The 26,975-nt window shown below is 38.5% G+C and overlaps 1 protein-coding gene across 2 annotated transcripts in view; it reads left to right on the top strand.

Moving 5' to 3' along the window:
* The window catches only part of RSPO2 (R-spondin 2), a 103,350-nt gene extending 81,320 nt beyond the window's left edge, over positions 1-22,030 (top strand). For both annotated transcript variants that reach the window (XM_050970469.1, XM_050970468.1), the window contains exon 5: positions 17,603-22,030. In XM_050970469.1, coding sequence (XP_050826426.1) covers positions 17,603-17,712 — 110 coding nt within the window. In that variant the 3' untranslated portion in view covers positions 17,713-22,030. The remainder of the gene's footprint in view (positions 1-17,602) is intronic.
* Positions 22,031-26,975: the final 4,945 nt, after the last annotated feature.

Raw genomic sequence — 26,975 nt, 5'->3', positions numbered from 1 at the left:
CATGCATACATTTTTGTGTGACATTAGGAAGCTACAAGTTTGAAGTGGCAGCATCTTGATAGCTACATGATGCTCTATGTTGGCATTGCAAAAGAAGTAGATTCATGACCTATCATGTCATGAATGGACCTGGTGTTCTGGGCAGTAGGTAATAAATATCCTGATTTTAGCATGAAAACACTGTTACGGTGAGCTGTACCTCCACTCTTTCTTTACTCTCTATTAGTGTAATCTCATACCAATTTCACATTTTCCCTTATTGTTTCTCATCTCTCATGTCTCAGGCAGGACATGTGAGACTTGCAGGTACAATAAATATCTCATGCTCTTTTATTAAACCTAGATTTCATACATTTTCAGTTTCATGCCAAGTCAGCTGTCCCTTTTGTGCAAAAAAGTTTGTCCTGATCTATTATCAGCTGGAAAATTGTAAGTCAGAATGTCATGGTTACATGGCCCTAACCAGATATGCAGGATTAGCATCATGAAGTGGCAGAGAAGTTCCTGAGTGGTGAAAGGTCAGGCTGAGGCTTTCAGGACAGGACAAATGTTCTCCAGCAGAAACCTGTTCCCAACTGCAGTGAGTGCCTCCATATGGCCATGGACATGCCAGGCCCCATGTGTGTTAGGGAAGCTTCTTGTACATGAGAGGGAGTACATGTCTTTGTCTACTCTCTACTGTTACTGACATGTTAGTTTTGGGCTACTGCTGCAGTAGTGGTTTTGGTGGCTCCTTGGTTCACCCAGAGCAGCCACTTTCATGTTTTTGTATTCTGATGCCACCAGCTGACTCTTGCAGACCATAACATTATGCACATAGGCTTTTAAGGATTTGTGAAATTTGAGTTTCAGTGATTGTTCAAGACTTATGGCCAGCATGGAATGAGCAAAATTCTGCTAGTAATAGTAACTTATATCTGGTCTGTTGTTTGAAAGCTCAGTTTTGTTTCCAAGTAGTAATTCTTGAGCATTAGAAGAGAATAAATCAGTTCTTCAAAGATGACCTAAATTTCATTGCCAGATGAAATTTCAGAAGAGAATCATTTATCAAAACAATGTTTTTGAGAAATGATGAGATCAGGCTAGTTAAGTTGTTCATTATGTAAATTATGGATGAAATCAATCCCATCTATTATAATTTAAAAAAAAAGAAAACCCTGTCTTCTCATTTAGTAACATCTTGTATTGTTCAGTGTTAGTTTTAGCTTCTGTGCTTGGCCTATCCATAGATCTGCAGCCCATTACAGTGGCGCCTGTTAGGGCAAATACCATAAAAGTTTTGCCAATTTTTCTATGATAAACCATGTTTTCCAGGAATTCATACTTAATCATAAAAAAATCCCTCACAGTTGAGACTTGGCTTGGAAAGTCTTGATTCACAAAAATTTCACTTGTATGTTTATCCAGATATTAAAAAATAAATCAATCATCTAATTTATAAAACCAGAGGTATTTAAAAATAATGTATTGTTTAAAGATTAGAGAATTGTATTCATTGGAAGCAAATAATATTATGATCACTTAATCCAAATAGACACATTTCCTGACAATGAATAATTGATTTCTTGCTCTTACCTTACTAATCACTTTTAAATGTTTCTGTGTGTATTGTCTTTTGTGCAAATCCATAGTTTAAAATGGCAAAATTTTTTCAGTATTCTAGAAATATTTAAATGTCTAAGATATTTTCCTTTGAAAAGCTCACTGTTTATCAATGAAAATCTAAACATATAAGTAACTCTGATACATGTGGCATGATCTTGCTATTATATACTAATGTGCATTTTAAAACTTTTTTTTTCTAGATGTCATGCCTATAGTGCTGGTGGCAGGATTTTTTGGTTTAGTTAATTACATATGAATAATGATTAATGCAAGTTGTGAATGTTGATCATGGAGATATGAGAGTTAATCTGTGTTGCTATTCTTATCTGCAATGTTTCTATAGTTCTGATAGAGACAAGCTTTAATGTTGTCAATCTCTAACTAATAATCCAAATGATTGTTCAGATTTAAATTGCCCATAATTGACAGACAAACTAGTGAGAAATGCTTGTTCTGTAGTACAAACATTTCTTTTCAACTGTGTGTTAGTGCTTTACGTTTCCTGTTGAAATCAGGTTTGAGGAAAGAGCTATTACCTAAAGTTTATTTACACAGAATGAGCGGCAACAGAAATCACATGTTCAGAGCCTGTGTATGTGGAAAGAAGTTTAAAGAAGAATAACTAGTTAGCATTAGGGAGTAAGTAATTATTTGGCTACACAGAAGGAAACTGGAAGATATTACCCATAACTGGAAAGATAATAAATTCAGACAGGATTTTGAAAGGATTTTTGTGAAGTCGGTAAATGAGGAGAAGAAAATGCTTCCAGTCTCAGAGAGAAGGAAACTGGCTGTAATAGTGGTTTAATTGTCTCAGTAGGGAAAATAAACAATTGAGAGGATGCTTGTAACTAATTTGATAAGTATGTCACACCCTAAATGATCCAGTTGTCATCCACAATTAATCTTACAGGACAGTTTAAATCAACATATGGAATAGATTGTGATGAATGTGCTGGCCAAAAAATGAGTATTTGCTGACATGATGAAATAATTAGAATTTGGTAGAGATCAGTCATACCTCAATGTGAGGAGCTGATAACCACTTAACTGAGCTTGCTCTAAATTAACAGTTCCTTCCAGCACTTAAATTGATATCAGCCAGTCCAAGTATGCAGCCAAAGTCATACACTTGTGTTTTTCTTCCTAGTAGCTGGTACAGTGCTTGGATTTAGGATGAGAATAATGTTGAAAACATACTTATGTGCTGGATGTTGCTGAACAGTGCTTACACTAAGGCAAGGACAAATCAGCTTCTCATGCTGCCCTGTCAGCAAGGAGCAGGAGAGGGCACAAAAAGCTGGGAGGGGACACAGCCAGGACAGCTGACCCCACTTGAACAAAGGGATATTCCAGACCCAGCATCTTGCTGAACAACAAGACCGGGATGAATTGGCTGAGGGCTAAAAACTATGTCTCAGGGACCGGCTGGGAAATTGCACTGTGCATCACTTGTTTTCCATATTCTATCACCATCATGGGTGTTGATGTTGTTATTGTTATTTTCCCTTCCTTTTCTGTCCTAAGAAATTGTCTTTATCACAACCCACGAATGTCACCGCTTTCCCAGTTCTCCTCCCCCATCCCATTGAAGAGGAGTGAGCAAATGGCAGTGCAGAGTTTAGCTGCCTGTTGGGTTGAACCACAGCTTGCATGTCTGGCTTTTAGGACCATGTATTCCAGTCCAGGCCCTTATCACTCAGGCATCTAATTGGTAAAAATTGCTCAGCTTGAAAAACTGTTATAAATTTGAAGTTAATGATGTCTCAAGGGTTCACGTAAATGTTTCATCATCTCTTAATCCTTTGCAAAGAACAGACAAACAGGAAGGCAGCGTTCTTGGAAGACAGCTGGCACAAGAAGCATGCCAGGAAACCTGCTAGTGTTTCAGGACAGTGAAACACTAGCAGGTTTCCTGGCATGTTTCTCATGCCAACTGTTTATATTTCACATAAACGTAGAATGGTTTGGATTGGCAAGGACCTTAATGACCCTCTAGTTCCAGCCCTCCTGCCATGGCCAGGGATGCCCCCCACCACATCAGGTTACTGATTTTATTCATAAAGTATAGTACTTGCAGCAGGCCACCAGTTCAGCAAGGATTGTGGTTTGTGCTGCTGTACTGTATTCCAGTCTCTGACTGCCAGCCTCAATAACTACTGGTGGAAGTACCCCTGGTGCACAAAGAATTATTAGCACCAGGCATTCCTAAGCAGAAAAAAAAAAAAAAAAAAAAAAAAAAAGAAAAAAAAAAAAAAGAAAAAAAAAGATCTTGAACAGTTTCAGTATTTCATCTAATACTGTCACAAAATAATAAAGACAAGATATCCAAGATCCCACATAAATTAGAAGCTCTCCAAAGTAGCCGTAAGAATTTGATGATGTGGAGCTGGAATAGCACATGCATTTATATTTTTCATATGGTTAATTAAACCCATAGAATCATTCTGTACATACTAGGGTTTTATTGGTATTAGAATAAAGAATTTTTTTTTTTAAAAAATGAAACTGATAATTACTTCTCTCTGTGCTTCTAATCAACAGTCTTTGATGTACATCTGTTTTTTAAGCACATCTGTACTGTAACTTCCAGTCAGGAAAAGCCTTTTATGGCAAGTAGCCTTTAAGCTACATGCTGTGTTTATTTCATATATTCTTTTTCCTTTTCTTCTTAAGAAAGTATCCACACATTTTCCTTCAATTCAATTTCAGTTGAATTTTCAGTGAATGTATACCTTAAAATGTTTTATGCAAGAAAAACTTCAGTTTTTCAAATTAGCTTTGACATGTTGTTGAAATGATGGTAGAGGTTATAGCACTATCTTTCTTGCAGATATATCTCAGAATAAGAAGAGAACCTGTTTGTCCAGTCCACATGTATTATTGGACACCATATTATATTGCTTCTTATATGATGTGATGCCAAGTGTGTCTCCAGCTGCTGTGTATGTGAGGGGGATCTAAGGAGAAACACAGCCTGCTGTGTTTCCCATAGCAAATCAGTCTCTTAGCTCTGGAAGGGGAAAAAAGGCATTTTTTGGTTGTGTTCTTCAGGAACACAATGATGTAAAATATAATGTAAAGTGCTGAAAAAGAAAACATGCTAAAAACCACATGCTTTTAAGTACAATGTGTCTAAACACTGATGCACTTGGGTTGAAATACATACTCATTATTTAGCATATTTAAGCATGTGAATAAAAGTGGATGAATTTATTGTCATGGACTTATTTCAGTTTAGTGAAAAAATGTTCAGATCAGCCTTTGTTCAATTTGGGGTGGTTGCTGTACATGAGGCCAGCACTGCCCTGCTGAAGTGAAAAAATGTTCAGATCAGCCTTTGTTCAGTTTGGGGTGGTTGCTGTACATGAGGCCAGCACTGCCCTGCTGAAGGTGTTCCTGCAGCTGTCCAGAGAAGGGACATGGGAGTGCACAGCTGTCCAGAGAAAGGGACATGGGAGTGCACAGCTGTCCAGAGAAGGGACATGGGAGTGCACAGATGTCCAGAGGAAGGGACATGGGAGTGCACAGCTGTCCAGAGAAGGGACATGGGAGTGCACAGATGTCCAGAGGAAGGGACATGGGAGTGCACAGCTGTCTGGAGAAGGGACACACGTACACAGCTGTCTGTCCAGTCTCCAGCAGCATGGGTGGAGCTGAGCTTTCCTGCAGTCACACTTTGCTTCCATGGGCTGACAGTTTTGGTGCATCCTCTTTTGCCTGCAAAGCTGTGAGTAGTAGTTGCTGGATTGGTGGGCACTCAGGAAGAGCTTGGACAAGAATGTCCCCAGCAGCTGCAGCTGGATTCAGAAAAGGGGCATTTCCTGTAATTGTAGTAATACTGATTTCATTCTGAAAATACACTCAAGTTATGTTTCTAATGGCTTTTCCTAGACACACATTTCAGTAGTGAAGATAAATAACAGGCTTGGGCTCTGTGGCACCACTCTGTGATCTCAGAGATCACATTCTGCTTATTGCAGCTTCTGATGTGAAAGGTGTTAAAGGTTCAGTCCAGCCCAGGTTGTTTTGGGTTTCTTTGTTTGGTGTTGTCATGCCATCAGAAGAGTTTAACCAAGCACTATTACTTTAAAAGTAGAATTTCTTTTTGAGAGACTAAGCCTGTAAATTCATATATGGAAAGCTTCTGCAAAGTTTCTTCCTTTTGGATTAATATTTGCAGCTGTAGAAATGAAGCTGACAGAAGCATCACAGGAGTCATGTCCAGGTCTACCTACCATACTTGAATAGGTTCAGATTCAGGACATGAATAGACATATTGATTTAAAATTAAAACATTTGCCGGCTGGATGTCTAGGAAAAAGCAGTGATGGCCTCTAGATGTATCTGTAAGCATTACTTATTGTTTTAGTCAGTGATATAAACACCTTTTAGAAAAAGAAATAATCTGAGGATAATGGTAAACTATATTATAGAGTAGACCCAACGAAAAATGTAGATTACTTTGTAAAACAATAACAATTACTCTTCATATAGTTAAATGTAAAGTTATTCTGCAGAATTCAAGATTTATAGAACTAGGAAAGCATAGCTGCAGGATGAGGAATGGCATCCAAAAATGGTGTTTCTCAAAAGAAATCATTTGAGTCCACTACAATATATAGGGAAAATTTCAATTGCAATTCCTTTCTGTATAACTTTGGTAATAAGGAAGGAGCAAAATCAATCTCAGAATTCTGACATCCAGATTGAGACCTGTATTTTATAGAAGATATTGGAAAAACAGTTCAGTTAGAAACTGCAAGTACAAGTAAAAAATATGTCCTGGTTTAGGGCAAATTTGGAGAGAATCCCCAAAAAGGGCTTCTCCAAAAGCAAACCCACAGGCCCCTTCCCCAATTGGTTCAGGAAGAATTCCTCGGAGAGAGGTGGAAAGAACCTGTTTATTTGATAAGCACAGCACCCCCCAGCACACACAATGAGCAATACCGGATGACACCACTCTTCCACTGCTCTGAGAAAGATGACAAATTCAGAAAAGTCTCTCCTGGGGGTTTGCTGTTGTCAGTCCCTCCGGTGCTGAGGCAGCTGCTGCAGCCACAAGGTGTAACCTCTCTCTCTCGGTGTTCTGAATCCCAGTCCGGAGCAGTCAGCAGGTCCAAACGGGGTGGGGGTGGGGGGGGGAACAGTCCAGAAAGGAATTTGGACTGTTTAGCTAAAGTAACTAATGAGAAGGGGGGAAAGAAGCAAGAGCAAGCAAAGCAGAAGCGAAGCAGAAGCAAGAGCGAGAGCAAAAAAGCAGGGCAAAAAAGCAGAGAAGCCGCAACATGCTCTGGTGCTATCTGTATGTCCCGCCGAGTAGCTGATAGGAGGCCCAAAACAAAACTCTCACTCTGCCAGTCTTGAAGGCACAGAACATAAAATCCAGCATAAATTACATACACACGAATGGGGATAACAGTCACCCTAGGACAAAATAATTATGTGACGACTAAAAAATAAACTGTAAAGAAAGGTGCAGAAAATCTGCCACGTGTTTAACTTCTCAGATGATAAACAAATATTTATCTACAGTCTGATCTAGGACAGAAGGGAATAATAAGAAATAACACCTGCATAATAAAATTCAAGTCAGGAACTAGACAGAAATTTTGGTGGTGGAATGATTAACTGCTGGAATAATTACCAAAGTATTGGACCCTCCATCTCCTCTTGCCTTTGGATTTAGACTGGACAAATTTCTTCAACAAGTTAGTAGCCTCAACAGCATATGAAATGGATGTTTCATTTCTCGTGTTTATGTAAGAAATGCCACTAAAGGTTCTCTTGGCCCCAAGTCTCGTTTGTAATCACTGCCTCATCTTAAGTTTTAAACAATGAAACATGTTTTTAATCATATTAATGTAAAGTGTAGGCATCCTGAAAGAGACAAGTATTATCTGATTTGCCTATGCATTTATTATTTAATCTGCAGACTCTGAAAAGCTATGCAGGTATGAATTACTGGGGCCCCACAGTCTGGGAAAGTGCTTCTCATTGAGCAAGCAAGAAAGTGACTGTAACACATTTTGGGATAAAGCCATGTGCCTCAGAGCATCCTGTACCTCCTGCCTGGCCAGAGCTCAGGACAGGCACTGTCTCTACAGGAGTTCACTGAGGGGTCTGGGCTGTTGCCTGGCACAGCTTGGGACACATCCACGTTGGTTGGCTCAGAGCTCCCAAGCCATGGAGATGCCTGCAGGAGCAGCCTGGCCTGTGCTGCCTCTCTGGGAAGGACAGGGCTGACCCAGACCAAAGTTCAGACCAGGGAGGTGGGGTCTGGAGATGTTCTCTAGCACTGCTGAATTTAATAATGCAGGCCTAGCATGACTACAGAGAAGTCTGTGGTCACAGTGTGTGGGTACAGGTAAAGGGAAATTAAAAGGAAATCAAAGCTAAATTTGGATCATTGGTCTGATCCAATGTCTGTGGAGAAGGGAAAGGTGTGCACTGTATTCATTGGTGGAGTTATGGATAAACAGAGACTGCCTGACCAAATTCAGGCAGGCACTGGAACATCCTGAGCACCCTGACAACATAAACCCAGTGAGTGCCAGGCAGCAGTGCAGGTGCACACCTGGTACACTCTTCACTACATGAGAAGAATGAGGCAATAATTTTACACCATATTAGAAATAACACATTCATATGCACTTTCAGTTATTATTCAGAAGGAGTCTTCCTGCTGGACTATTCTTTAATTTGTTGTCAGGTGTTAATTAAGCCTCTTCCTGAACATCTATAAGATCTACTGTGCAAGACTTAAGGAGGGGCATGAGGGATAATAAAAATAATTTCTGAGCTCTTTCAATTATAAAAAAGGAATAAAATAAGATAAAATAAAATAATCCTGAAACAAATTTATTCCTCAGTTCTTGACCTGAATCTTTGAAGGGAATTTAAAAAGGACTAACTCTTCATAACTAAATAGCATTCCACAGAAGAAAAAATATCTCTAAAAAACCTTTGTTTCTCAGTATAATCTTTCTCTCTCTAAGAAACCCTTAGTTGAATAAAATGCAATTTCCAGTATGAAATTAAACCTTGGGGGTGCCAAAAAATAAATGTTGCTGCAATAAAATTAATTTTTTATTCTCAATATGATGCATTAAAAATACAATTAATTAAATTCACTTGGAAACAAGAAGAAAAATAAAGAATCCATTTTGAAATAGTGAGCAGAAGGAGTTTAAAGTCAGATTAGTATCTAGTCAAGTATCTAGTCAAGCCTAGAGAAGTTCAAGCCAATTAATTGTTAGCTATAAATGTTGCCTGTAGAGTTAGAATGTATTTACATGTGTATGCATACTCTTGACAGTGTTTAATTTTTTTTTATTATTTTGAAATTTGCTTTATATTTCTCTGTAAAAAGAGGGAAAATAAATAATCCCAAACCTTCCATTGTAAATATTTTTCTTGGCTCTGCTTGCAAAGTATCTGATCTGACATGGTGTTGACTGAGATAAGAATGGTGAGTGCCCTGCGTGCAACTGATATTCGTATTGTTGGAATTCTGAGCTAAATTTACATTAGACAAACATTTTGGCTGCATGGAGACTCCCCTGTTTTCATGGAACTGTGACTGAGAGGACAGTGGGACCCAACATTTGAGCTTCTGTGTATTCAGCTATACATGGGGTCTTCTATGAGAGTTTTGTGGTTTCCATGTCCCCTTGGGTTTACTGGTTTTCCTCTACCCCAAGAGTGCTTACTCCTGCTTTCTTCTCTGAGTGTGTTTGTGTATTTTTATTCTTTCACTTTCCAAATTCTTTTATGAATATGTACCTCTACAAATAAAAAATAATATTCCTGGCAATGTTGTGAGAGCAAGCAGTTTTCAGTTCATATCTCACTGCCATCTACTGTGTATGCTGGAAAACTGCACTGTGGGAAATGCATTGCATTTCAGCAGTGTAAGATGACTCTTTTCCCAGTTAATTTGCCCTAAAGTTGAAGGAAAAAACTACTGAGCTTTCAATAGGCTGTGACATGTGAATTCATTCCTTATGTAGGAATCAGTATTTCTTAAACAGATGACAATGTCTGATTAGACCATATTGTCCAGAAGGAAAGAACATCAGATTATATAGTATTGCTTAGTTAGTTTGTATTCAGGCCAGATGAAAATAGATGGGCAGTTTGGGAGGAAAAAAATACCTCACTTTGCTTATTCTTGTCCTAAGTAGTAATACCTTTAATTTCTTAATGGAAATACCAAAACAAAAATCTAGCAGGATTTAGATGCAGGAGCTTGAGATATTTGAATATTCCTTTTAGTTGAAGAATTAGTCTTTGAATCTTTTAAATTAACTTTCATCTCAGTAGCTGATGTCTAATATGTGCAAACATCAAGTATATACAACACTAAGTGCTGGTTGGGATAGATATAATAATTTATTTAAAGTTGTGACATTATTCAGTTGTAAATAAATAAATAAATCAGGATTCTGGGTGTCAGGAACTGAGTAAGATATCATTCAGATCAGCTTTGCACTGAGTACTTTTGTAATGGTTTGTGTAGAACTGCAAAGTTTACTTAAGACAGAAATTTTTCTGATTTTATCAGGAAAGCTGGCATCAAATAGACAAGAATGCATGCAAAACATCAAACTCTGTGTTTGCATAAGTGAATTCCAATTCTTAGTTTATTATTAATTTCATTAGACTGGGAATATATATTTACACCATTAGCTACCAGTATTACACCAAAAAAGACTAAAAGAAGACCAGTGAGCTTGCAAACTCAGGGATTTCAAAGCTGAAGAAGTACCTTCATTTGCTTCATATTTTTATCTGTTTTGATGATGGCTTTAATTACCTTAGGGGTTTTTTGTATCCTTATTCAGCATTTGTTCTAAGACCTGTAAGACCTCATTTGCTGAACATTATATAACTCTTGCAAATGAAGAAAGAATGATTCAAGAATTCCTTACTTTTTGTGATGTCCATTGTTGCCATGTTTCATTGCTTTGCAAATGTTTAATAACCCACCTTTACACATTCTGGTCCTTGGGCATTTGAAATGGTATCGTGGGCAGCTGATGTACCCTGTGTGATCATTCCATCCCTTCCCTCCCTGGTGTCTTCAGAGGCAAACACCTGTTCACAAGACTTTGTCAAATGACATCAGAAATTCACCCAGGAAAATGAGGAAGTGGTTTCCGACACTTGACCCTTTCTGTTGCATCTCCTAAACCTTATTTCTTTTCCTGTGTCACCATCCAAGATGAAATGTCTTTCACTCCTTGTCCAAAAAAATAATTTACTTTGGCTGATTTCTTCCAAATTTCCTCCTAAAGCATGTATTGAGCACAGCCAATTTCAGCCCAAATGTTATGGCATTAAAAAAATCCACAACTGCAGACTAGTTTAGGAAAACTGTCATGAATTCAGTAGCAAGTGAGATTGGTAGATATGCCCATGGGTTGTGGTTTGCAAAGTTATTAAAGCTCTGTATATCCTCTTCTTCTGGGCCACTTGTCAGTGTCGGTTTGTAAATCATGCTTTAGGAAGAGGATGACTCTGTAGCAGTGAGGAATTTTTTTTCCATTGACTGTGTGTTTACAAGATTTCTTAACAATTTGTGCATTTCTCTGGCAGTTTCAGTATCCAGAATTTTTAACTGAAAGCCCTGGGAAATGAATTATTTCTGGGAATAATTTCTGGCCTGAATTGTTTGCTTGGTTTTTGGATTTTTGCAGTCAGTGTTTCTGCGTAGCTCGATGTGTGGTGCACATGCAAAGTAAGTGCTGAGGCATTTGTGGGTCTGTGCATGACCAGTGCTCTGCCAGAGGGGGCTCCTCCAGAAGCTGACATGAAGAATGGCTGAGGCAGCTGGGAGTGTTTCCCCTGGAGAAGGGGAGGATCTAGAGAGACCTTATTGCTCTCTGCAACTACCTGGAAGGAGGCTGGAGCCACGTGGAGGTCGGGCTCTTCTCCCCTGCAGCCAGAGACAGGATTAGAAGACATCGCCTCAAGTTGTGCCAGGGGAGGTTCAGGCTGGACATCAGAAAGAATTTATTCACAGAAAAGGTTGTTAAATAAGGAGGTGGTGGAGTCACCATTGCTGTAAGTGTTCAAGAAAACACTGGACATGACACTTAGTGCTGTGATCTACTTGGCAAGCTGGTGATTGATTGTACTCAATCTTAGAGGTATTTTCCAGAACCTAAATGGTTCTGTGATTCTGTGACTGTGACATGGTTTAGTGGCAAACATGGTGGTGGTGCTTTGCTGGTGGTTGGACTTGATGATCTTAGATGACCTTTCCAACCTTAATGATTCTATTCTATGATTCCGTGATCTGCCATCTTTCTCTTGAGTTGATCTTGTGGACTGATTTATCATTGAGTATCTACCAGCTTTCCACTGCTGTCATTAGTTCCCTGATGTTGCCATTCTTCAGTGATATGTCTTGATAATAACTTTTCTGGCTTTCCACATGGATGAAATGCTGCCACACTTGAGGTCTGTGGTAGAACTGCAGCTGTAGGAGCATCATGTACAAACATGCAGCATTTATCTCTTTAAAGGGCAAGTAAAAGGGGAGGAAAGACTAAAAGGAGCATTTAGCAGGATCTGCTCTTATCTTAGGATTCCCCTGTCCCTTGCTACTAGTGGTGAAAGTTCTGTGCATGAATATCCATGGAAGGGAAAAAGGCCCAGACATCTAAATCCCATCATTCAGTAATCATCAATAGAAGAGAAAAGTGTTTTAAATAAGGAAGAGAGTATTAAGCATTCTGGTAGCTCTAATATGATGATTTGTGTGTAAGACTGCTGAAATTACACTGTGAAATAAAACTGCAGATGGTTGTTTTGCTCATCCCTTTTATTAAATGTTTTAAATTTGCTGCCCTCATGTGGCTGTATTCCACACTTTCTCTGCTGAAACTCCCCCAGCACGGGATTCCTTAGGGCAGCAGTACCTGCAGCAGTGTTTACACACCAGGTGAAGGACAGTTCAGACACTGAACTGGTGCTGTCTGGCTGAGTCAAGAATGTCAAGAAATGTGCCAGGGAGTCCCTGTGAATACCTTTGGTGCCTTTTAACTCTGGAGGGCCAGGACTGCCCTGAGTGTTAGGAATGGATGCCCAAATTCTGTCTGGAGAAAGCTGCCTTTGCAGCTGTCAGAAGGTGATATAGGCTCCTTCTGAACCAGGTAATGTGTATCCCCAACTGGCCTGGTGGGTCCATGCAGAAGGAATACACAGTATATTTCCAAGCATCTTTCAGCTTGAGGTATGAGACAACCCAGAAAACTGAGCACAAGTGCAGGGATTGTAGGAAGAACACTGATAAAATGGTACAAAAGCAACATAAAATGAAGGAAAATAACCCATCAAGATCCAGTTTAAGGTTGTTTTTAGAGGTTTTTTTTTTGTAGCTGTTACTCTTTGGTGTATGGACAATTGCTGGGCTTATTAGCCTAAATAATGTTTTTTCAGGAATGCATGTTATAATTGCATGATAACCTATATTGGACCATTAACATTTAATGTTGCCATTAAAATACATGATAATATTTCATTGCATAGCATATTAGTTGCCCAGATACCTACCAGAACTAAGTTGTCCAAACAAAAGTTTAATGAATAACACTGTAAAGATACAACCTATTGGGATAAATTACTTAAAGAATAAAGACTTACTAATCATTAATTTAAAAAGAAAATTGCAAAAAGTGAATTTTTAAAAATTGGAATAAAGCATTTCTATTACAGTACTGCTTCTGCAGAAATAATCTATGCAGAAATGTGAGATATAGAATGAAACATTAGGCTTCCAAGGCTTCTTTTTTAGTAGGAAGTTGAACACTGAATTCAGCTACATTTCACATCTTTCTTGGGCCCTATAGATTCAGTGTATACATGTGGCTTTATAGAGAATTAAACAAATTATGTAAATCGTGTTCAGAGCTGACTTTGATAACAGAAATTGAGGAGCCTGTTTTTAGACAGTCAGAGATAAAAAATGCTTTCCAACAAAAAGCTAGTTACCTAGTTTGTATGCAAGGGAAAACACAGTCAAAAAAAATATAAGAATACAGTATGATGTATATCTGAACAGTGCTCAGATATCCTGCACTTAGCATGAATTATTTGTATTTGCTCCCTTTGCTGCTAGCATCAAAATCTTAAAAAGAAAAAACAGCAGTCATAAAACAAAGATTGAAGATGAGGCCTGATCTGGAGACCTATAACCTGGAAAGCAGAAACAACGTGCCCTGCCATCTGCCAGATGACAAGCAGATGAGCATCCTTCCACTAGGAAGGATGTAATGTCATTTAAAAGACCAGTGCTGACTGTGGATTCTTGGCAGTTACAATGGATTGTTTGCTTGCTTGGATACTGCTTCTGATCAGGAGAGGTTTATAGGGTAATTGGATCAGACTTAATATCTCAGATATTCATATAACCATAGAATGGTTTGGGTTGGACCTTACAGATCATTTACTTCCAAACTCCGTGCATGGGCAGGGACACCTTCTACTAGACTGGGTTGCTCAAAGATTCATCCATCCTTGGCTGTGAGCACTTCCAGGGGTGGGGCAGGCACAACTTCTCTGGGCAACCTGTTCCATACTACGCTCACAGTAAAGAATAGTGCCTCACTACCCTCATAGTAAAGAATTCCTTCCTGATATCTAATCCTAACCAACCCTCCTTCAGTTTGAAGCTGTTTTTTCCTGCCCTATCACCACATGCCCTTCCTTGTACGAAATCCCTCTCCAGTTCTCTTGTATTGTCACTTTCTGTTCTGTACAATAATATTGCAGCCTGGTTTTGATGATGATAAAAGGACTATAAAGAGGCAGAGTCCTTTCGCTCCCTCTCCTCATTTGCTCAGTCAGGAATTACCTTTTTTATGCTACAGCAGGTTCTGGACTGTAATAGAGTGCTGCTAAAAAATTCCTCTCCTTTTCAACTGCACAGCAGAGCCAAGCATGGCAGAGCCCTGCTGCTTCCTATGGGGAGACAAACCTGGGGTCAGGGCTCTTGCTCTAAGGAGCAGGAAGAGAGTGTGGCAAGGTGTGGGGAAGGTTGTGCACACAACCTGCACACAACCTGACCCATGACACAGAGCAGAGGTGGCTGCTGCCATCCTAGCCCCAGGGAACAGTCTCCCCATTGCCTGTCCTTGTCCCACTGCCCTCCAGTAAGGGAAATGGGATAGCTTGGCTCCCAGACTCTCTCAGAGGATAAACATCATGTTCTTCAAAAGATGTCTGTAGCAAGATTTTCAGGAGATACTTCTGTTGATAAAATAAACACTGTAATTGAAGTCTGCATTTAATAAAAGTTGTTATGCATATCAGGGGACTTCAGCAGCATACTTTGTTTGAACTCTAGTCTTCATAATCAGTTTTTTCTTACTAATCTCTAATCTCTGTTACATTTTACTAACAGTATGGGAACTGATGGTTACCCAAAAAATACCTTTTATATTCAGTTTTCTGGTTAAAATGGCATGTGGAATTTGGGACTCAGCATCACCAAATCATCCAGATTTTCTCTGTGTGGTTAATTATTGTCCTGAAAATAATGAATCTTAATCTGTACAATAGGGCAATTTGAGATACAGTGAGCAGCCAAAGAGCTCCTAAACTATCCTTTATGAATGGCTCAGGGATGCTGCCTCTGCATGGGTGACTAGCCCACAGAACAGGTAGAAGTTAATTTATGTCCCTTGGAATGAAAAAGCAGGGAGAGAGACAGTTGCTGCAGAGCAGTAGAAGCATTGCAATGTGCTTGTTGCACAGGGACATCAAATCATTGAGCTCCAGTCCCATTCATTTCTATTTTAAGGATGTCATATGGGGAGTGTGGCAATTTGGTTTGATGTTTGTATTGCAGGAGCTACTTTCTAAGGTTTAGATAGAGATAACAACTGTGCTCTGTGTTATTTTATCAGCTCAACTCACAGGTTTTTAGTGGAAAAATAAGAGGATCTTTCATTACCTTAAACTTATGGTAAGCAATTAATCTAGTTCTCTGGAGGAGGTCATAGAGAAACTAGATGAGACACTGACTGAAGTTTGTATTTCTTTTACTGATCGGTTTGTTTGGTGAAAAACTCCAGAAGGTAAAAGATCACTGAGCAAACTGGGAAGCAAATTTCCATCAAAGCTCCTGTTGATTCTGCTGGCCTTGTGAAAATCAATTGACCAGCAGAATTGGTCACTTTTCTCATATCATTTTCCCTCATCTACTCCTCCTTAATAAGCATTTCAAAGATTTGGATTAAAAAAAAAAATAGCATATTGAAAGTGCAAGTTAGAACACAGTGTTGAACAAGACATTCATGCAAGTTCTGATGCCTTAAAATATAGCAACCAGTAGAATTACATAAAAAATTATATTGAAATTTCTGTAATTCAAACCACCTTATTGTAATGGCATTTTGTGTCAAGTGTTCCTTCCCTCTGCCCTCATTAGGCGTGCCTCGTCATTAGATACACTGTTAGTAAAGAGTTTTAACTTAAAAGCTGCTTTGATTAATGCTTGGTTGGACTGAGGATTTATTGTGTAGGATTAACTAGATTTAAAATGGCAAAATGCCACAGTAACTTTAATGCCAGACTTTAATGAGAAGCAGAAGTAAACTCCAAGGACCCTTATGATTTTCAATATGGACTAAACTCATGTGCTCATTACCTTAATGTCCTGTCCTATTTCATATACAAGTACTCCAATAATTCCTGGAGAACAGTAGTCTAGAAAGTGTATTACAAATGTGCAACCTGAAGTTTGTACATATTTTTAATTAATCATAAATTTTGATAATTTTATAATCAGATTTATTCAGTGTTATTATTAAATAAAGAAAAACTCTTTGCACCGGTTTGGTTCTTTTTAATTAAGAAAAAATAAGGAATAAGTCAAAACCAGACTGGCAAACATTTTTCCCAGTAAATAATGTACTGACAATGTAGATTAAAAATGCATTTTCACATTTTTGTATAATCTGCTAATCAAATTTCTTTTTACTGTCTTCTTAAGTTCATTAAGTGCTCCTGAAAGTTTATAAAGTTGGCGCTTCTAGAGTTTAATAACCTTATTTTTTTACCATTGATCACATATTTTAGTATATGATACTGCCAAGAAAATCCAGACCATTCTCACATCCGACAACATTTGGTCGTCTCCTTAAATCCTACTAGACTTGATAGGATTTAAGCATATACTTAAAAGGTAATGCACTGCTCAATGAGGGCCTTTGTATCTGACATTTTTTCTGTCCATGCTATCTTTACTGAGATAACCAAAGGGCACTGATTTATTATTATATCTAAACAGGAAAAACTTTCTCATTCAAAATCTTGTAAACTTTTTTTTTTTTTTCTGAATTGATGGTGATTTCCCAATTTGTTTATTTTCCAGTGAATTTTCAATAGTACAAGCATGTTTTTAAATTTTTGTTTCTGCACAGTTATATACTGTGAGAATTAGGCACAAAGTACTAATAAGCAATATCAACAGTTCTGGTACTGTCTCTGCCAAAGCAGGTAGGATGTCATCCCATCAAGTTCTTGGGCTGTAATGTCAAATTTCTCATTGAAATCACAGATGTGTTGGACATGACTTAAATAGGATTACTCACTCAAGCAAATTTACACAAGGGTCTAAGGCGTATATCCAGCTTCCAGTGGGTAAGGAGCCTGCATTCTCATTTGGCTCTGGGCCTTGGGCACTTGCATAACGTTGCTTGTGTAACTTACCCTGCCAAAAGTGAAACCTGCATCAACATGGTTACTCATACCAGAAAAATTGTGCCTGTGGACAAGTGATGACAGTCAGGGATCCTGCTTCCTTTTGTAACACACTGAAAACTTCTGTTTTCACTGATGATTGAAGCTCTTTAGCCAGCATTACCATTGCAGTCCCTATTGATAATTTCTGTACCACTGAGTTGTTTTTATTGGGTTTTTTTGTCACTTCTGGATTCTTTACTTGACTCATTATTTGTTTTTCCTTTTTTTTTTTTTTTTTTAGGGAGAAGGCCAGCAAAAACGAAGGACAAAAAAAAGAAGAAAAAAAATTTGATGGAAAGGGCTCAGAAGCAGCACAGCATCTTTTTAGCAACAGATAAAACAAGCCAGTAAAGACTTGATTTTCCTTAATGTATTTTTTTTGCAAAGTGCACAAAAGCTGCTATATGCTCCTGCCCATGGATGCACTACAATTCAGCTGCTTTGACAGTATTGGTGGCAAATAACTTGTGAAAATAAAACCCACAAGCTTGTTTGTTTTATTTATATATTTTTTATTTTATATTTTCCTCTCATTTTTGACCTGAAAACTTCAAGGTCAGGAGTGCACTGAGTTGGATCAGTGGAAGTGGTCCTGAAGTGCATCAGCGACATTGCTCTGAATGCCTGCTCAACATGTTGGCAAGGAAAGAAACCTACACAGCACCAGTAGGTGGACTTGTGCATATTTAAATAAACAGGGGGGAAAGGAAGTCTTGGACGTGTAGGTACAATTAGATTTATGGCCTTTGTTTCCTGAATTTGTACATTTCAAGAGTAAATGGATATGAATTACCTCCTGAGTGGTAATCTACATTGTTCTCACACCTGCTACAGTGACACAGTTGTGTAATAAAACTGCTTTGAGACAACGTGCTGCAGGATTCAGTGCTCAGACTCACCCAAGCACAACAGACTGTGTGTACATATTACTCTGTCTACATATAAATGAACATATTTACTGTACATCTATGCATTTTTATGTATAATACTTTATACATGTTTAAAGGTATGTTCTGTTGGTTCTAGTAATGTACTTTAAATAATCCAGTAAATGTTTACTTTTTGCTGTGTTTTAACTATCTTCTCATGTTCCTCAATAGTTACAAACTGGATTTTTTTTTCTCATTTGCAAGGCACACTCATTTGCAGAACTACCTTGCACTGACCCTCACCATGGAGTGTCAGCTCTGAAGTTTAATTGCCAGACTAGTAATCCACAAATTCTTTCTGCAATTCAGTACTTCTGTTTCAGGCCCCATGTATTTTGTCTCAGAAAAAGAAGTTGAATGGTTTTTAAGATGAGGCTTGATGATGATAGAAATTTTGAATGTCAGGAGAGAAATTACTTGTAAAGTTCTTGGTATCTAAGACTGTATGTGTAGTTTGGGATATTTTTACTTGCTTTTTTTTTTTTTTTTCCCTCCCAATGTAATGCAGTGTTTAATTTCAGTTAGTCCTAATGCAGTCAGAGAGAAACAAAATAAAGGTCATGTAATGAAGGTCAACCATTCAAAAGCATAGAAAACACCAATTCCCCAGTATTGCTGATTATTTGTAGAAGCTTAACAAATTTATTCTGCAGCTGTTGTTTGCTTTGGGACATTTTTTGGGGGGAGAGGTAGAGACAATGTTCTGTGTAGGCCATTAAAATGGCACAGGATATGTAATTTGGTAATCTAGCCTTATTGGGCTAGCATTCAAGGTGATTTTTGGATACCTGACAGGTATGCCTGTCACTTAAGGGAAATTATTTCACTTTTAGACCTAAAACTTTCATACGACCTACACCAAAAAATGAAGCAGCAAAACAGACCCCAGATCTCCACAAACCTCTTTTTGACATATACTTTAGAAAACTCCCACAAATTCCAGTTTTAGTTTTATGGGTTATATGCTTTTCAAATAAACTAGGGAAATAAAGCATCTGTAAGCACAAATATATCTGCATTTAGTTATGACAAGTGTTACTACCAAAATGTACATATGTTAGACACACATGAATGTTCCAGCAAACTGCTTGTGAACTTCCACTCAGCCATGAGGTTTTCACTGTATGTTTATATTTACCTAGAACATAATAAAGTTACAGACAGTAAGATTGCTGTAATCCTGGGATGCTATTTTGGACATAAAATGCTCACTTCAAACAAAAAAAGAAAGAAAATGAGAACTGTAGCTGTCTGTTTGCTTACTGGTTATCAAATTAGGCTGTAAGTTCAGTTAATGCCCTCATACAAGCCTTTCAGTAGTGGTTACAAGTATTGTATTAGGCATGTCATGGAAAGAATGCTACAAAATACAATAAAATGGTGTCACAAGCTCCTGAGTAAAATATTTTTGGTCCTTTTAAATTCAAATAGCATATTCTTTTGGAATTTCATACATGTAGAAAAATTGCAGAAGATGGGGAGATGCAGATTTTCTTCCACTGGAGTAAAAAATGTGAGGGTTTTCCATACAACTGTTTTGTTTGAAAAAACTCTGAGCATTAGCTGTACATTGATTTCTCCTGTCCCAGTCACCTTCACACCAAGAGTTTTTTTGGGAGTGTGGAGTGAAAAAAATTATCCCTAAGCAGCCCTCTGTAGCTCCTCCTTTGTCTGGGCATCCTGCCTTTGCATGGTGGACCCTGTCAGTGTGTTCATAGCCCTGGGTTTTGTAGGATCACACTTTGGAGGTTGGAAAGGACATTAGGAAAAGGCTTTGCACTAAGAAGGTGTTTGGTCACAGGCTCCTCAGGGAAGTGGTCATGGCACCAAGCCTGTCAGAGTTCAAGGAGTGTCTGGACAGTGCTCTTAGTAGTATGGTTTTGTTTCAGGTACTCCTGTGAGGAGCAGGGATTGGACTCAGTGATCCATATGGGTCTTTTCCATCTTGAGATATTCTATGATTTGATGAATCTATGACCTTGACAGATCAGCTAGTTGAAATATTTGCTTGAAACGGGGCTACCTTGAAGTTATCCTCAGATTCTGTTTCTTGATAAAGTGAAGATCAGGTTTCCAAAGCTGAGTAGCATAAAAGCAGCCTGTGCCCACTGTGGCTCTTATTTCCTTTAAATTTGATCAGAAGTGGACTTACAAAGATCGTAGTTCTTTTCTGGTAAGCAACTGACCAGGTACAAATGCCACCTTTTCCCCCCTTTCATAGCTGTTACTGCTGTTTGAATCTGTTTCTCTCAAATAGCAGAAGGTTTCAGAGCAATGTAACTTTTGTGTTCACAAGGCTTTTATGCCCTGGTTTGACGATAAACTATTGCAAATTTATTTTAAACTACAAAAGATTCAAATTAGGAGGACAAAGAACTTTATATGCTGTAGTCATTGGTTTTAAAATGTTGTTACATTGCTATGATGAGTAGAAAGTGCTTTTTCAAAACCATACATTATTTTGTATCTTATTCACATGTCCCAGAAAAGACAATTGCATAGTGCACTGTGTACTTAGGATCTCTCTATTCTCAGTTTGCCTTAGCTTATCCTGGCCTCCTAATATCTGTTTCTAAATTAAAACAAAACCAAAGAAAACAAAATAGAAAAAACATACTCCAGGTGTATCTTTAAAGCAATTATTTTTTGGTTGACTCGTCTTTATAGCATTTCAGCTACTCTTGTTAGTGAGAAATTATTGTTATATGTCTCTTTGTTTATTCCTGGGGGGAAAAAAACAATGTTGCATTCCACACTATGCTAATGCAAACCTTCCATATAACAAATGTCAGTATAAGGAAATTGTTCTCTGACACCTGTATGCTCAATATGAAGATGTCAGCAAAAGAATAGTGAATAGTTATAGAGCTTACATGATGTGTCTTCATTTATCAGTGGGAATTACAGAAAACTGCAGAGCAGAAAAAAACCGTAGATTTTCATCCATGTTAGCTAAAAACAAACCAAAGATCAATTAAGTGCCATGTCAACTTTTTTAAACAAATATATTGCTAAAATCCTGATTGAAGCCTCATAAAATGAGAAGACAGATCTTTTCCAGACAGATTAAAATCAAATTCAGGGCTTCAGCTTTTTTATGCTGATGAAACAGAATATAGAATAAAAATATCCAGATATTTCTGGCACGAGTTTCATGCTTTTTTAAGTGGGTGATGCTGCTGAAGGCTGATGCTACCACTTACCAGAGGGTATGAGAGTTTTGAGTTCAAACTCTCTCTCTTCACCAACAAAATGTATTTGTCTTTGGACACCAGTCCACTTTCACGTCCAGTGGTGTAAGCCAGCATGAATTCCAGTAAGCTCTAGACTGAAGTTATTTTGGACTGACACCAAGAAGAACAAAATGTACCCTTCTGAAAGTGTAACCCAGAAACCACTGTCAGCTTTTTGTTTAGTTCTTTACCGAAAGCCCTGTGCTGAACCTGGCATCGTTTCTTTTGAAACTATGAGAAGCCTCAGCCTCAGGACTGAGGAAAGGACATTAACTTGAGGAAGTATTACAGCAGCCTGATCTGCAGGACATCTGGGAGAAGAGCAGACCCGTATTTGAAGTGCAGTTCCTCTCAGAAGAGAAAAACTTTAAGAGAAGTGTGACTAGAGAGAGCATCCGAAGTGAGCCCAGCCTTTAGTCCATTGCCAAACTCTTCCAGACTTCAACTGATTTTTTAAAATGCAAACTAGTTCTGTTTATGTCTAATAAACATATGTGTTCAACCCTGGTGAAGCTGTATATTTTCTTTAAGGACCAGAAATATATCTGTGGTTGTGCCAGCAGGAAAAACGCTTCCAGCCTCCTTGTTTTCAAATTATGTCTTCAGTGACACTCGTGTCACACTTGATTTTAATTAGGCAGTACTGATGAAGCTAACTAACAGTGCATAGACTACAAATGAATAAACAGTAAAACTGAGGCTCGTTTGCTCTACCGCTGTGAGCTTCTATTTTCAAAATAGAAATTCAGGTCAAGAAAGCAAACACGTCTTTCAACTGTTTCTTAACTTCCCCTCAGACTTTAACGTGCCTTTATGAGAAGGATAAGAGTTTTGGGGGTTTAGTTGGGGTTGTTTGGTTTTATTTTTTTTCCCTGATATCCTCTTTTTGTTTTAATTTTTTTTTTTTTTGGTCAGAAACTGCAGTGAGACTCTTTGCTTTCTGTTTCTGAGCGAACTTGGTTGCCATCTGCAGAAGTTAAGGACCACAAGTGCAAAGGGGGTCCAGATATTTGCTCCAGAATTATTTCAGTCCTTTATTTCATTGTCTTGTGGTAGGTACATGAAAACTCTCAGGGACATGGAGTGCAGCCACAGGATTTCTCTGTCATGGCCTGGTGCTCTCCTTTTGGCCTCATGTTCCTTATTATGCTATAGCCTGGCTTCAGCAGGAGCAGTGAAGTTTTCTACCATAAATCTCTTCTAGTCTGCATATTCTCTTGGCTAGGGCATGTGATTTCTAGCTCTAAGGCTGATCCTAGTAATTTATTTTGTGGTCAGATATTTTCTCTCTAGAGAGTGTTAAAGAGAAATTCAAGGACTTAAGGTCAATAAACAGATGATGAGAGGCCTGTATGTAACCTCTCACAGCTATAACCTAATACATGACTGGGTAAGTGTATAGGTAAATACAGTAACCATCCCTGATCCAGTGATTGCAGATGCTGAGGGAATGTGAGATGACTGGACAGCAGATAATGGCTCAGATATTACACAGTATTTGCCATGGTTGGAGAGAGAATATTAAACTATTGGTTTGACTTGTTAGAGCTTCTCTTTTAGGCTTTTATGGAAAAGTATGTTGTGTTTGCTCCTCTACTGAGATAGTTTAGATAACGGGTTTTTGCCCTTTTTTTTTGGTTCATAATGAATTTATAAATTCAAATCAGTTTGATCCCAGCTCAATGGGATTGTTTAAAATCAAAGTCTTCCTTCAGTTCTTTTGGGACTATTGATGAAGGCAGTCAGTGATCTTAGCAGGGAAGGTAAAAGGACTTCATCCCCTAAAGGTATATTTAACTTTGAACTAAAACTGTGACAGTTAATGACAAGGGGAGAGCTTGTAGAAACTCAGCAACAGGAAGAAAGATGTGGAAGGAGTATTTTTCAGTCTTAATTTTATTTGCAGTAATGATAAATATGTGTGAATGCTGAATGATAGCATTTTAAAGATCTGGAATGAGATGAAAAAAACTGTGTTTCTTCTGTATGTAATTAACTACAGTTCTGCAATGCTGGTTATTTGAATGAGGCAATATATCTTCATTTTTACTCTAATTTGGGGTTTAATTTTTTCTTTCATGCTAACAGTGCAGCACAAGGATTTGGGGGTTTTGCCTATTCTTTCTTCCCTCCCCTCCTGCTCCCTGGTTCTCTGTCTGCCATAATTCAAGGGATTCCTACAAGCCCAAGGCTGCAGATGCCTTGCAATATGCAGCCAACTTGGATATGTTTTGGCATGTATTTTCAAGTGACGCAGCCAGGCACTCTGAAGAAAATCCAGATGTTATTCTGAGAGAGAAAGTAGCTAGCAAATGCATTCTAGAGAAGTATATTAATTCTTATTCTTTCCCTGGTCAGCTTCAAGCTTTTAGGTGGGATGCAAGAAGAAAGAGCAGATATATTTTCTGGGAAGCCTCCAAATTCACTTCTTAGAAAAGTAAAGATTTTTTACCATACTAGCATTGAAAAATACTGATATTGGTGTAGTTTCAAGCAGAATGCTACTATTGTTGTGCTGAATAGACAGAGGAGATGGAGAACTCAGCTCCATAGCAGAACTTCATGCCACAAATAACCTGGTAATAAAATTACCTTTTCCCTATTAAAATGGCAAATAACTGATAAAAATATAGATGAAGCCTTCTTGAGCAAATAAAGATAATTTAAGCTTCATGGACTCTTTGCTAACAATGAAGAAAATGTGTGCATTTCAGCCTGGACTACTGTACCACCAAGGCATTATTCAAGTTTTGAATCCTAGGATCAATTTTTTAAGATCTGGAATAGGACTTGAAACATAGAGGAGGCCAATTTTAATTTCTTTAGTGCAATATCATGGAATCATAAAATGGTTTGGGTTGGAAGGAACCTTAAAGATAATCTAGATTTTTAGAAATAAACTCTCCAACCAGTTTGATAGGTTAGAAAGTCAGCATTATTTCATTCAGTGTTGTGCGTGCATGGGCATAACTCCACCTAACATACACACTTCCAAAACTTTTAATTATTTATACATTTTAGCAAATAAATTAATGTTCGTTGGCTCATTAATGTTCATAAATTATGTAATTTGCTTCATTAATTAGTGTTCTGTCTTCTATTGGTTATTGATTTCTCACTTCTCATTCTAATTAGTCCATCCAGACTGGGTTTCAGGACAATTGCTGAATTTTTAGTTTTTTTTTTTATCTCAGGTCTCTGAAAAATCTCCTTGTGGTCCATGAATTCTGCATTTCTTGTGCCCCATTTTAGCAATATAGCTCTCTCCCAAGGCTTTGTTAACCTCCTTCCTGGTCCTGAAGCATATCAAGGTTGATTACAACTGCTTTAGTAAAGCTTAGGGTTTCATTAATTTTCCCAAACTGTGTTCCTACAATAGCAACTTATCACAAACCTTGCTAAATGCTGGCTACAGTGGTATGTGACAGAGTGGATAATTGCACTGCTTATTATTATTTAAAACAATTAATTAGAAAATTAATCAAAACTATTAATTATAAAAGATATTAGAAATGTTCTATCAATTACTGCCCACAGTACAGTACAAAATTAAGCATTAATCACAGGAAGTGATGAAACTGTTGTGTAAAGGTTAAAAGAATTTTCCAAGGTCTTCCCCCACTGCTGCATAGATGTCTTTTTAAAGAAATACAGCTTGTTCTGTAACATCCTGAACATCCTGAAGGACTAGGTGAGCAGATGCCAGAAAGAAAGGCAGTGCACAGTGATTTTTAATTCTTGTGTCTATATGTGTCTTCACAGTTGAGAAAGCATGGCTGAGGCAACCTTCTTTGACGTAACTATGGTAACCAGATGCTTTGGAGCTCCCACCCATCTTCTCTGCAGATTCCAGGGATCATCACTATTAAGGAAACTTCCCCCTCTCACCATCCAGGACCCACCCTGGCAATCACTGTGACACCACACTGCTTGAGCTGGGACTTCATGACTACACACCCCACACTCTCACAGTCAGAACAGGTTTCCTGACCAGCTGGTCCTGTGCTCCCCAGGACAGAACAGAAGATGTGGGGATCTTTTAAATGATTTAATCATGGTGGATCAATTAAATAACAAAATAACAGCCTGAGCTGGTGCCTCCCCAAAGTGACCTTGAGTGAAGGCACCGCTGGGCTTTTATACCCTCCCAGTCCAAGTCCACAAAAGCCTGGGGGGCACTGGAGCCTGCTGGGTCTCTGAGTGCCTGGTGCCCTGGTCAGGCTGCAGTCCCATGGCATTTGTTGTGTAAAGGGTCAGCAGTTCTTGGCCCCTTGCCTGGGGCTGTCACCACACAGAGCTGGACCTGAGCTGGCACTGGCTGCCCCCTGAGCCACCGGCCCTGCACAGGCTCCTGAGATGTCACCAGGCTTGTCCTCAGCTGTGCCCTCTGAGATCCACCTGTAGTCACTGAAAGGAAATGGATGGACATGCATCTGTGTTCAGCAGTTTATACATGACAGCACCTCAGAAACAAACGCATACCATGCAGTGCACTGCTTCACTGTGTTAATCTTCACCATTGAACTGAGACTGACATCTCAATGCAGGCACTTTGTGAGATTTTGCAGCTGAATTTGTAGATTTTGCTGAGGTGAAGCTATCAGACACCACTGTCTTCACCTTGCTGGTGAAATCCCAGAAGGCACATAGAAACTTTAGTGACTTACCATGAGTTTGAGCAGGCACAAATCTGTAAAAATGCAGTCTCGTCCAGTGTCCTAAAATATTATCTCATTTATTGAGAAAATTCATACTGGATGCAGATAAAGATAAAGCCAGACATATTCCAAAATTTCCATCCCAATGTGAAAAACAGTATGATCCTAAAGTAGCAAGAATCCTTCTCTTAACCCTCTTGGAAGTTATCAGATGTAGTCAGAAGCACAGGCTCACAAGCACTGTTAGTGAAGTCTCTCCAGGGGTAGAAACTATTTGACTTTAGACCCTCAGACTGAAGCACATCTAAAATGTGTGTTTTATTTATATCTTTAACAAGTGTTTAACAGCAGCAGTAAGACATTATATGGTGTATGCACTGAACTGGACAAGGATCTTAGGAGGAAAGGAGGATGTCTCACAGGCTATGCCCAGCTGTCTCCCTAGAGTTGTTCAGTTACACACCATACAGGGAAGCATATGACACATTTGGATAAGTAGTTGAAGATTAGACACCTGGATGAATCTGGGCAGTATTTTCTTTGTAAATGTGATCACAAAGATACTATTTTATTTTTAAAACCAGGCCTTATAGATTAGCTCTCCTTTACTTCCCATTTGGTGTGTGTACGTAAACCTGTTGCCTTCTTGGGGAAAAAGTCCTTTTTCCTGACTTCATGAAAAAGAACAAATGGAAAGGCAGTTTTTCATTAGTGGGTGACACCAACAACTCAAAAACTAGCATAAGCTTGATAAACCCTTGATTTTCTGAAAATCTTCACATTTTTTCCAAGAG

The sequence above is a fragment of the Serinus canaria genome, chromosome 2 (genome assembly GCF_022539315.1).
Source record: "Serinus canaria isolate serCan28SL12 chromosome 2, serCan2020, whole genome shotgun sequence".
Classification (NCBI taxonomy): Eukaryota; Metazoa; Chordata; class Aves; order Passeriformes; family Fringillidae; genus Serinus; species Serinus canaria.
This window is presented reverse-complemented; position numbering and strand designations above follow the sequence as displayed.